This window comes from Bufo bufo, chromosome 2 (assembly GCF_905171765.1).
Source record: "Bufo bufo chromosome 2, aBufBuf1.1, whole genome shotgun sequence".
NCBI lineage: Eukaryota > Metazoa > Chordata > Amphibia > Anura > Bufonidae > Bufo > Bufo bufo.
The window spans coordinates 351,389-364,998 of record NC_053390.1 but is presented as its reverse complement, the minus strand read 5'-3'; the positions used below and the strand labels follow the sequence as shown (position 1 = coordinate 364,998).

At 49.7% G+C, this 13,610-nt stretch overlaps 2 protein-coding genes across 2 annotated transcripts in view; one reads left to right on the top strand and one right to left on the bottom strand.

Moving 5' to 3' along the window:
- The window catches only part of LOC120991929 (zinc finger protein 436-like), a 106,409-nt gene extending 104,474 nt beyond the window's left edge, over nucleotides 1-1,935 (bottom strand). Inside the window, exons 1-2 of the mRNA XM_040420659.1 lie at nucleotides 1,901-1,935; nucleotides 148-165 (exon numbers count right to left, since the gene is read on the bottom strand). The gene's annotated coding sequence lies outside the window, so the exon portion shown is untranslated. The remainder of the gene's footprint in view (nucleotides 1-147; nucleotides 166-1,900) is intronic.
- Nucleotides 1,936-2,879: 944 nt separating this feature from the next.
- LOC120991286 (histone H2B type 2-F) lies at nucleotides 2,880-3,339 on the top strand. The gene has a single exon (XM_040420128.1). The coding sequence runs from the start codon at nucleotides 2,880-2,882 to the stop codon at nucleotides 3,258-3,260; it is 381 nt and encodes a 126-aa protein (XP_040276062.1). The 3' UTR covers nucleotides 3,261-3,339.
- The last annotated feature ends 10,271 nt before the right edge of the window (nucleotides 3,340-13,610 follow it).

Sequence of the window (13,610 nt, the reverse complement as noted above, 5' to 3'; positions counted from 1 at the left end):
CGCCTTTTAGCGCCTTTTTTGTTTTTACTCTTATGCCTAGAGGCGTGGCTTAGCTGGAAAATGTTGTGATGTCATAATATGGGAGTGGCCTAAGATGTCCCTCCACACAGCTTCACAATTACCACACACCAGGTGACGTGCACTTACCTCACCAGAAGTCCTCCACTATTACCACACACCCCGAGACGTGCACTTACCTCACCAGAAGTCCTCCACACAGCTTCACAATTACCACACACCAGGAGACGTGCACTTACCTCACCAGAAGTCCTCCACACAGCTTCACAATTACCACACGACGTGCACTTACCTCACCAGAAGTCCTCCACACAGCTTCACAATTACCACACACCAGGTGACGTGCACTTACCTCACCAGAAGTCCTCCACACAGCTTCACAATTAGCACACACCACGAGACGTGCACTTACCTCACCAGAAGTCCTCCACACAGCTTCACAATTACCACACACCAGGTGACGTGCACTTACCTCACCAGAAGTCCTCCACACAGCTTCACAATTACCACACACCAGGTGACGTGCACTTACCTCACCAGAAGTCCTCCACACAGCTTCACAATTAGCACACACCAGGTGACGTGCACCTACCTCACCAGAAGTCCTCCACACAGCTTCACAATTACCACACACCAGGAGACGTGCACTTACCTCACCAGAAGTCCTCCACACAGCTTCACAATTACCACACACCAGGTGACGTGCACTTACCTCACCAGAAGTCCTCCACACAGCTTCACAATTAGCACACACCAGGTGACGTGCACTTACCTCACCAGAAGTCCTCCACACAGCTTCACAATTACCACACACCAGGAGACGTGCACTTACCTCACCAGAAGTCCTCCACACAGCTTCACAATTACCAAACACCAGGTGACGTGCACCTACCTCACCAGGAGTCCTCCACACAGCTTCACAATTACCACACACCAGGAGACGTGCACTTACCTCACCAGGAGTCCTCCACACAGCTTCACAATTACCACACACCAGGTGACGTGCACTTACCTCACCAGAAGTCCTCCACACAGCTTCACAATTAGCACACACCAGGTGACGTGCACTTACCTCACCAGAAGTCCTCCACACAGCTTCACAATTACCACACACCAGGAGACGTGCACTTACCTCACCAGAAGTCCTCCACACAGCTTCACAATTACCAAACACCAGGTGACGTGCACCTACCTCACCAGGAGTCCTCCACACAGCTTCACAATTACCACACACCAGGAGACGTGCACTTACCTCACCAGGAGTCCTCCACACAGCTTCACAATTACCACACACCAGGTGACGTGCACTTACCTCACCAGAAGTCCTCCACACAGCTTCACAATTAGCACACACCAGGTGACGTGCACTTACCTCACCAGGAGTCCTCCACAGCTTCACAATTAGCACACACCACGAGACGTGCACTTACCTCACCAGAAGTCCTCCACACAGCTTCACAATTACCACACACCACGAGACGTGCACTTACCTCACCAGGAGTCCTCCACACAGCTTCACAATTACCACACACCACGAGACGTGCACTTATCTCACCAGAAGTCCTCCACACAGCTTCACAATTACCACACACCAGGAGACGTGCACTTACCTCACCAGAAGTCCTCCACACAGCTTCACATTTACCACACACCAGGTGACGTGCACTTACCTCACCAGAAGTCCTCCACACAGCTTCACAATTACCACACACCAGGAGACGTGCACTTACCTCACCAGAAGTCCTCCACACAGCTTCACATTTACCACACACACCAGGTGACGTGCACTTACCTCACCAGAAGTCCTCCACACAGCTTCACAATTACCACACACCAGGTGACGTGCACCCAAGTCCTCACAGCTTCCCCACAATTAGCAGACGTGCACTTACCTGGCGGCTGACACCGGGGCTCCTGCCTCTATCTCCAGTGAACAGGCCGATAACAAGGAGAACACAAGGGACAACGTCCTGGCAGATGCTGCTTCCTCGCCAGAAAAGGACCTCTGATGATGTCACGCCCATGTGACTGGAGTGGGCGGGGCCAGTCTGGCTGGTGAGGACCAGAAGCCCTTCAGTAGCAGGTAGTGAGTCACTGACTGCTGAGCTGACTCGCAAGTGAACCGAAGGCTCTAGGAGCCGGTGCGCATGCGCAGATGCTATCCATTCGATGGCTCTTCAGCTCTCTATGAGTGAGTCAGGATCAGGAAGAGAGATTGATTATATTGAAGGGAAGCTGAGGCTGACGCTGGACAGGAGTTGTCACTGTGGTGGGCATTGTTACCCACAGTGACAACAGTCTGACACTCAGCGGCGGCATCACTACCAGCAGGGGGCGGGGCGCAGTGAGGGGCGGTTATCAGCCGAGCAGCGAGGTCCTGATAGACTGAAGAGAGATGTTAGCCCCCCCCCCCCCGCTCATCTGAATGGATGGATGTGAGTTCTGCTCCGCCCCCCGGTTTAGCAGAATGGATGGCTATGAGCCCAGCCCCTCCTGCTGCTCCGCCCTCCGACTCAGCTCTAAGAATGGATGTGAGCCCCTCCCTTCTTGCTGCTCCGTCCCCCGGCTCTGCTGAATGGATGGATGTGAGCCACGCCTCTCCTGTTGCTCCGCCCCCGGCTCTGCTGAATGGATGTATGTGAGCCCCGCCCCTCTATTTGCTCCGCCCCCGGCTCAGCTGGATGGATGGATGTGAGCCCCGCCCCCGGCTCAGCTGAATGGTTGGGAGCAGTGGAGACACCACGTGACCCTCTCCTCCAGTAGATCGGCGCGCAGTCAGCAGCAGCTCATTTGCATGGCCCGTGTATAAATACCGCCGCGGTGGCAGGAGGAGAACAGACGAGATTTTGTCCTCTGTCAGCATGCCCGATCCAGCCAAGTCCGCCCCAGCGCCCAAGAAGGGCTCCAAGAAAGCCGTCACCAAGGTTCAGAAGAAGGACGGCAAGAAGCGGAGGAAGAGCAGGAAGGAGAGCTATGCCATCTACGTCTACAAGGTGCTGAAGCAGGTCCACCCCGACACCGGCATCTCCTCCAAGGCCATGGGCATCATGAACTCCTTCGTCAACGACATCTTCGAGCGCATCGCAGGGGAAGCCTCCCGCCTGGCTCACTACAACAAGCGCTCCACCATCACCTCCCGGGAGATCCAGACCGCCGTGCGCCTGCTGCTGCCCGGAGAGCTGGCCAAGCACGCCGTCTCCGAGGGCACCAAGGCCGTCACCAAGTACACCAGCGCCAAGTGAGCGCCGCCCCCGCTCTCCGGACCCAAAGGCTCTTCTCAGAGCCCCCACCCTGTCTCCAGCGGAGCTGCTCCCGGGTCTCCCCGTTGTTCTCACAGTGGCTGCGGTTTTCCTCCCTGTCAGCTAGATGAGATGCGGTAACGCTATCGGAAGTTACACTACAAGCTCCCCTCATCCTCCTCCTCCATGCCCGATCACTACTCCCATCATCCTCCTCAGTGTGGCGCTCCCTGGAGAGAGGCTGTGCGGCCGCTCAGTGCAGGAGGACGAGGCTCCTACGGGCACATAACGGCTGCGGGGTCCAGAGCTCTGCTATTGGCTGGGAGAGCTCAGGATCTCGTCGCTCATTTGAATTTCCCGCCTATAGTTGAGCTGCTGATTTACAGGTGGAGCCGGTCATGTGACCTGTACCAGCGCCGCTCATTGGCGGGACGGATTAACCCCTCAGTCTCCGAGCACAGCTCGTCCCGTAGCTGCGGTGGAGAACACCCGGGCCTCGGGATTTATACAGATTATTGGGGGGGTTTCTGTAATGTAGACCTCCGGCTGTACTGAGCACAGGGCGCCGCTGATCTCCTGATGTGCGGGCGGTGTTAACCCCTCAGTGGAATTGTAGCTCCTCCTCCCCGGGAAGATGTGGGCGGCTCTGAGAAGAGCCTTTGTGCTGTGAGGACGGAGGCGGCAGCATTAACCCCCGAAGCCGTAGAGAGTGCGGCCCTGGCGCTTGAGCGCGTAGACCACGTCCATGGCGGTGACGGTCTTCCTCTTGGCGTGCTCGGTGTAGGTGACGGCGTCCCGGATGACGTTCTCCAGGAAGACTTTCAGCACCCCGCGAGTCTCCTCATAGATGAGGCCGGAGATGCGCTTGACGCCTCCCCTGCGAGCTAGGCGGCGGATGGCAGGCTTGGTGATGCCCTGGATGTTATCACGGAGCACCTTCCTGTGCCGCTTGGCGCCGCCTTTCCCGAGCCCTTTCCCTCCTTTACCGCGACCAGACATCTTCTAGGTGTGAGGAGCAGAGAGCAGTGACTGCTCAGCCCAGAGCCCTCCTTTATATGGAGCATGGGCGGACCTGAAGGAGAACTGGGGGCGGGGCTGTTCCTGAACTCCAGGCCCCGCCCTCCAGCTCTGATTGGCTGAGCTCAGAAGTGCTGGTGGTTTTCATTTTCCAGCCTCCATGTTACCAGCCTGTAAATTACATCATATCCTTCGCATTAAAATAAAGTCTCTATATTATATTATCAACCTCAACATTATATTACAGCCTCCATACTACCAGCCTCCACATTCTATTACAGCCTCTGCATTACATTATAGCCTCCACCTTATATTACAGCCTCCATATTACATCTATGTTTCTATTACAGCCTCCATATTACATCTATGTTTCTATTACAGCCTCCATATTACATTACCTTCCTCCACATTATATTACAGCCTCCATATTACATTACAGCCTCCATACTACCAGCCTCCACATTACATTATCAGGCTCCACATAATATCACAGCCTCCACATTCTATTACAACCTACACATTATATTCCAGCCTTCACATGATATTATAGCCTCCATATTACATTATCTTCCTCCACATTATATTTCAGCCTCCACATTACATTACAGCCTCCATTCTACCAGCCTCCACATTCTATTACAGCCTCTGCATTACATTATAGCCTCCACCTTATATTACAGCCTCCATATTACATCTATGTTTCTATTACAGCCTCCATATTACATTATCTTCCTCCACCTTATATTACAGCCTCCCCATTACATTATAGCCTCCACATTCTATTACAGCCTCCATATTACCAGCCTCCACCTTATATTACAGCCTCCACATTACATCTGTTTCTATTACAGCCTCCCCATTACATTATAGCCTCCACCTTATATTACAGCCTCCATACTACCAGCCTCCACCTTATATTACAGCCTCCATATTACATTATCTTCCATTAATATGTAGAGTGAACCTGAATCGCACCTCCTCATCCCTGTGCTTCTGATACGACCATTGTGTACAATTATCAGCATTCCTTATGATAAAACATGGCTGTACAGCGATGCTATCAATCATTTGCTGTGCACTATGAAGAGACAATTAGTATACAGTTTGATCAAAGCGCAGAGGCCCACTTACCGCGACAAGGTTGCCTCTTGTTTAAGTGGGAACCTACTCTAACCATGGCGCAGAGCCGTGCGGCGACCACCGCGCCTCCACACCGCTCCAGCAGCCGCACAGCAGCCCCTCTGTACAGTGAGGCCACCTGGGCCCCGGGTCCCATCACTCCACCAGCACGGCACAGAAGTGGAGACGGCCGCCGTCCAGCGCCGCATGTGAACTGGTGCAAAGAGCTTACATTATCTTCCTCTACATTATATTACAGCCTCCATATTACCAGCCTCTACATTACATCCTCCATACTACCAGCCTCTACATTACATTACAGCCTCCACATGATATTACAGCCTCCATATTTAAAGCCTCCACATTACATTATAGTCTCCACATTACATCACAGCCTCTATATTATCATCCTCAACATTATATTACAGCCTCCATATTTACAGCATCTACATTATATTACAGCCTCTATATTAATGGCCTCCACATTACATCACAGCCTCCATATTATATTATCAACCTCAACAACATATTACAGCCTCTACATTACATTATAGCCTCCACATTATATTACAGCCTAAAAATTACCAGCCTCCATTTTACATTACCAGCCTCCACATTATATTACAGCCTCCGTATTACCATCCTCTACATTACAGTCTCCATGTTACATTACCAGCCTTCACATTATATTACAGATTCCATATTACCGTCCTCTACATTACATCACATCCTAAACATTACAGCCTCTATACTAACAGCCTCCACATTACATCACAGCCTCTACATTATATTACAGCCTTCATATTACCAGCCTCTGCATTACATTACAGCCCTCAAATTATATTACAGCCTCCATATTACCAGCCTCCATATTATATTATCAACCTCAACAACATATTACAGCCTCTACATTAGATTATAGCCTCCACATTATTTTACAGCCTAAATATTACCAGCCTCCATGTTATATTACAGCCTCCGTATTAACGGCCTCTACATTACAGTCTCCATGTTAAATTACCGGCCTCCACATTATATTACAGACTCCATATTACCGGCCTCTACATTACATCACGGCCTAAACATTACATCACAGCCTCCACATTATATGACAGCCTCCATACTACCAGCCTCCACATTACATTATATTACAGCCTCCATACTACCAGCCTCCACATAACATCACAGCCTTAATATTATTAGCCTCTGCATTACATTACAGACTCCAAATTATATTACAGCCTCCACATTATATTGCAGACTCCATATAACCGTCCTCTACATTACATCACAGCCTAAACATTATGTTACAGCCTCCATCTATTCAGCCTACAGATTACATCACAGCCTCCATATAACTAGCCTCTACAGTACATTACAGCCTCCATACTACCAGCTTCCACATTACATTACAGCCTCTATATTTCATTACTGGCCTACACATTATATTACAGCTTCCATATTACCGGCCTCTACATTACAGTCTCCATATTATATTACATCACTGGCCTCCACATTATATTACAGCCTCTGTATTACCGGCCTCTACATCACATCTACATCACAGCTTAAACATTATGTTACAGCCTCCATATTTTCAGCCTCCACATTACATCACAGCCTCCACATTAATTGACAACCTCCATATTACCAGCCTGTAAATTACATTATATCCTCTGCATTATATTAACGCCTCTATATTATATTATTAACCTCAACATTATATTACAGCCTCCACATTACATTATAGCCTCCACATGATATTACAGACTTCATACTATATTACAGCCTCCACATAATATTCCAGCGTCCATATTACCAGCCTCCACATATTACAGCATTCATCTTACAGACTCCACATTATACACTGCTCAAAAAAATAAAGGGAACACAAAAATACCACATCCTAGATCTGAGTTAATTAAATATTCTTCTGAAATACTTTGTTCTTTACATAGTTGAATGTGCTAACAACAAAATCACACAAAAATAAAAAAATGGAAATCAAATTTTTAACCCATGGAGGTCTGGATTTGGAGTCACACTCAAAACTAAAGTGGAAAAACACACTACAGGCTGATCCAACTTTGATGTAATGTCCTTAAAACAAGTCAAAATGAGGCTCAGTAGTGTGTGTGGCCTCCACGTGCCTGTATGACCTCCCTACAACGCCTGTGCATGCTCCTGATGAGGTGGCGGACGGTCTCCTGAGGGATCTCCTCCCAGACCTGGACTAAAGCATCTGCCAACTCCTGGACAGTCTGTGGTGCAACGTGACGTTGGTGGAGACATGATGTCCCAGATGTGCTCAATTGGATTCAGGTCTGGGGAACGGGCGGGCCAGTCCATAGCGTCAATGCCTTCGTCTTGCAGGAACTGCTGACACACTCCAGCCACATGAGGTCTAGCATTGTCTTGCATTAGGAGGAACCCAGGGCCAACCGCACCAGCATATGGTCTCACAAGGGGTCTGAGGATCTCATCTCGGTACCTAATGGCAGTCAGGCTACCTCTGGCGAGCACATGGAGGGCTGTGCGGCCCTCCAAAGAAATGCCACCCCACACCATTACTGACCCAATGCCAAACCGGTCATGCTGGAGGATGTTGCAGGCAGCAGAACGTTCTCCACGGCGTCTCCAGACTCTGTCACGTCTGTCACATGTGCTCAGTGTGAACCTGCTTTCATCTGTGAAGAGCACAGGGCACCAGTGGCGAATTTGCCAATCTTGGTGTTCTCTGGCAAATGCCAAACGTCCTGCACGGTGTTGGGCTGTAAGCACAGCCCCCACCTGTGGACGTCGGGCCCTCATATCACCCTCATGGAGTCTGTTTCTGACCGTTTGAGCAGACACATGCACATTTGTGGCCTGCTGGAGGTCATTTTGCAGGGCTCTGGCAGTGCTCCTCCTGTTCCTCCTTGCACAAAGGTGGAGGTAGCGGTCCTGCTGCTGGGTTGTTGCCCTCCTACGGCCTCCTTCACGTATCCTGATGTACTGGCCTGTCTCCTGGTAGCGCCTCCATGCTCTGGACACTACGCTGACAGACACAGCAAACCTTCTTGCCACAGCTCGCATTGATGTGCCATCCTGGATAAGCTGCACTACCTGAGCCACTTGTGTGGGTTGTAGACTCCGTCTCATGCTACCACTAGAGTGAAAGCACCGCCAGCATTCAAAAGTGACCAAAACATCAGCCAGGAAGCATAGGAACTGAGAAGTGGTCTGTGGTCACCACCTGCAGAACCACTCCTTTATTGGGGGGTGTCTTGCTAATTGCCTATAATTTCCACCTGTTGTCTATCCCATTTGCACAACAGCATGTGAAATTGATTGTCACTCAGTGTTGCTTCCTAAGTGGACAGTTTGATGTCACAGAAGTGGGATTGACTTGGAGTTACATTGTGTTGTTTAAGTGTTCCCTTTATTTTTTTGAGCAGTGTATAACAGCCTCCACATTATATTACAACCTCCACATTATATTACAACCTCCACATTACATTACAAGCGTCCACATTATATAACAGCCTTCACATTACAATACAGCCTCCACATTATAATTACAGCCTCAATATTATATTACAGCCTTCACATTACATTACAGCCTCTATATTATATTACAGCCTCCACATAATATTACAGACTCCATATTACCAGGCCCCACAATATATTAAAGCCTTCACATTACCAGCCTCCACATTATTAAAGCCTCCACAACATATTACAGCCTCCATATTACCAGGCTCCACATGATATTACAGCCTCCATATTACCAGGCTTCACAAGATATTATAGCCTCCCTATTACTAGGCTCCACATTACATTATAGCCTTCACATTACATTATAGCCTCCATGTTATATTATAGTCTCCACATTACATTATAGCTTCCATATTATATTACAGCCTACACGTTATATTACAGCCTCCACATTACAGCCTCCAAATTACATTACAGCCTCCAAATTACATTATAGCCTCCATATTATATTACAGCCTACACGTTACATTACGGCCTCCATATTATATTACAGCTTCCACATTATATTACAGCCTCCATATTACTAGCCTCCATATTATATTACAGCCTCCATATTATATTAAAGCCTCCACATTACATTATAGCCTCCATATTATATTACAGCCTCCATATTACATTATAGCCTTCATATTATTTTATAGCCTCCACATTATATTACATCCTTCACTTTACATTATAGCCTCCATATTATATTACAGCTTCCACATTATATTACAGCCTCCATATTACCAGGCTCCCCATTATATTACAGCCTCCATATTACCAGGCTCCACATTTTATTACAGCCTCCATACTACCAGGCTCCTCATTATATTACAGCCTCCACATTAAATTACAACCTCCATATTATATTACAGCTTCCACATTATATTACAGCCTCCATATTACTAGGCTCCACATTACATTACAGCCTCCACATTAAATTACAGCCTCCATATTACCAGTCTCAACATGATATTACAGCCTCCATATTATCTCCACATTATATCACAGTCTCCATATTACCAGGCTCCACATTACATTATAGCCTCCACATTAAATTACAGCCTCCATATTACCAGTCTCCACATGATATTACAGCATCCACATGATATTACAGCCTCCATATCATATTACAGCCTCCACATTATATTACAGCCTCCACATTATATTACAGCCTTCACATTATATTACAGCCTCCATATTATATTATAGCCTTCACATTACATTATAGCCTCCATATTATATTACAGCCTCCACATTACATTACAGCCTCCATATTACCAGTCTCCACATGATATTACAGCCTCCACATTATATTACAGCCTACAGATTTCAGCCTTCACACTATAGTACAGCCTCCATATTACCAGGCGGTCCTCATTAAGGTCTTACTGGGGGGGCTGTTGTGTGTGTGGGGGATGGGGGGATAGAAGCATCACCAGCATCATATGCATCAACTTCCGTCTATAATGAGCAGCTTTCTTCAGCCGCCCTCTGAAGAAACCACCCAGCTCCAGCAGCAGGACATCCAGCAGAACCTGAACCAGCAGGCGGTGACATACTTGGACTGCACCCTGTAACCCATGATCCAAGATCTCCTGGACTTCTGGGCATGCAAACTTGATGTGTGGCCCCAACTGGGCGAGTTTTCCATGGACATGCTTTCCTGCCCGGCCAGAGCGGGTGCTCGGTGCGGCGGGGGGCACAGATACCCCTGAGAGAACTCGCCTTTCCTTCCAAAATGTTTAGTGACAAATAGAGTTGAGCGGACACCTGGATGTTCGAGTTCGGCCGAATTTCACAAAAAAGTTCGAGTTCGGGACCCGAACTTGGCCCTGAACCCAAACCCCATTGAAGTCAATGGGGACAATGAATGCCACCAGCAGCGCGTCTACCAGCGTGCGCTTGTACTCGCGCATCTTACGATCACGCTCCAGTGAGGGAATTAAGGACGGTACGTGGTCCGTGTAACGTGGATCCAGCAGCGTGGCCACCCAGGAATCAGCACAAGTTAGAATGTGGGCAACTCGGCGGTCGTTGTGGAGACACTGCAGCATGTAATCGCTCATGTGTGCCAGGCTGCCCAGAGGCAACGACAAGCTGTCCTCTGTGGGAGGTGTATCGTCTGTGTCCTCTGTATCCCCCCAGCCACGCACCAGTGATGGCCATGAGCTGGTCTGGGTGCCACCCTGCTGTGAACACGGTTCCTCCTCCTCATCCTCCTCCTCCACCTCCTCATCCTCATCCTCCAGAACTGTGCCCTGGCTGGACAATTGTGTACCTTGGGTTTGTGGGTGCAGGAACCCACCCTCGGAGCCACTTGGGAATGACTAGCTGGAAACCCTACGAAATGACCCCTCTTCCTCCTCCTCCTCCTCCTCCTGTGCCACATCCTCTTCCATCATCGCCTGCAGCGGTTTTTCAAGGAGGCCTAGAAGTGCGATAGTAACGCTGAGAACGGCGTCATCGGCACTGGCCATGTTGGCGGAGTACTCGAAACAGCGCAACGAGGAACACAGGTCTCGCATGGAGGCTCAGTCATTGGTGGTGAAGTGTTGCTGTTCCGCAGAGCGACTCGCCCGTGCGTGCTGCAGCTGAAACTCCACTATGGCCTGCTGCTGCTCGCACAGTCTGTCCAGCATGTGCAAGGTGGAGTTCCACCGGGTGGGCACGTCGCATATGAGGCGGTGAGCGGGAAGGCCGAAGTTACGCTGTAGCGCTGACAGGCGAGCAGCAGCAGGGTGAGAACGCCGGAAGCGCGCACAGACGGCCCACACTTTATGCAGCAGCTCTGACATGTCGGGGTAATGTTTAAGGAATCTCTGCACCACTAAATTCAGCACATGCGCCAGGCAAGGGATGTGCGTCAAACCGGCTAGTCCCAGAGCTGCTACGAGATTTCGCCCATTATCGCACACCACCAGGCCGGGCTTGAGGCTGACTGACACCAACCACTCATCGGTCTGTTGTTCAAGGCCCGTCCACAGCTCCTGCGCGGTGTGGGGTTTGTCCCCCAAACAGATACGTTATAACACTGCCTGCTGTCGTTTACCCCGGTCTGTGCTGAAGTTGGTGGTGAAGGGGTTACGCTGACCGGATGAGGAGCCGGTAGAGGATGAGGAAGCAGGAGGAGTCAGAGACCTTTCTTGGTTTTTGAGGTGTCTTCTCCACTGCAGCTCCTGCTTTGCACTTAGATGCCTGGTCATGCAGGTTGTGATCAGGTGGAGAACGTTTATGTCTCGCTTCAGGCTCTGATTGCACAGCGTGCAAACCACTCGTGTCTTCTCGTCAGCACATTGTCTGAAGAACTGCCACGTCAGGGAACTCCTTGGAGCTGGCTTTGGTGTGCTCGGTCCCTTGCTGCGGTGGGCAGTAGCAGGCGTACTGTCTAGGTCTGGAGGATGAGGAGAAGGATCCCCGTTCACAGCAGGGTGGCACCCAAATCAGATCACGGGCATCACTGGAGTGTTCTGCAGTGAACATTTTACAATTTTTGACATGAATAAACCCCTGCTCTGCATAGGTGACAGGGACTTACATTTCTAAACTTCGTCTTTAATTGGCCCTTTCATTCGATCCTTCTGCTTTAATAGCTTCTCCCACATTTCCGCTTCATCCCATTGCAGCCATTGACCTCCCTTGGATGTGGTCTCTCTTTCTCACGCTCCCTCTCCGGCGTGGAACCCTGATTCGCCGCTAACCGCGATCACCATGGTAGGCACAGAAAAGAACATGGAAACTTGATAGAGCAGATATCCAAATGGATGGTGGACGTCACGGGGACGTGCAACATGGTGGAGCAGTAAGTGTGCACACGCCTACATGAACTGACTGACAGGGGTCAGCCCCTGCAACTTCTGGGTCTCCAAATTGGGCACACGGCCTGAGCTTGCCCTTTACCCCTTGGAGGTGCTGGCCTGCCCTGCAGCCGGTGTATTGTCTGAACGTGTGTTTAGCACGGCTGGAGGGCGTTATCACAGGTTATATTTCCCAATGTTTTGGGGTGTACCCTAATTAAAAAAATATATAAATAAATTTAAAACCAAAAAGCAGTGTAGGCTACCTCCTCCTCCTCCTCCACCACCGCCGCTTCCACCTACACCGCCACATCCACCGCCCCCTCAACCTCCTACTCCATATTGACCTCCTCCTCCTAGATCAAGATTATTAGTTTTAATTTTTACGTATTTTATGTTATTTAAAGTCATTTCCCTCTCCACATTTGTTTGCAGCGCACTTGCCATGCTCTTAACCACATTTTGATGCCATTTTCAGCCCTCTAGCCCTTTCCATAACATTTTTACAGCCATCCTGTTCCTTGTTCCTGTGGTGGTTACGGTGTCGAGCGGAGTGCTTGGAGCCCTCGGGAAGCACTAGGAGCACCCATCAACGGAGGTACCCAGTCGGGGTGCCAGGAGATCCGATACAGTGGTGGCAGCAGTGGGATGGTGTCCTAGTGCGAGGAGGAGCAGCTCGGAGACACAGTTCGTGGAGTATATGAAGGGCAACGCTAGTATCCGTACAGCGCCCCTGGATACAGCAGGATGGAATCAGCTAGTCTTCGGACAGTGTTCCATGGCGAGGAGGCGGCCGCGGACTACAGGGATGCAGACAGAAAGGAAGTCTGGTATGATTGTAACGGATCACCTGGCACCCCGACTGAGTACCTCCGTTGACGGATGCTCCTAGCGTTTTCCT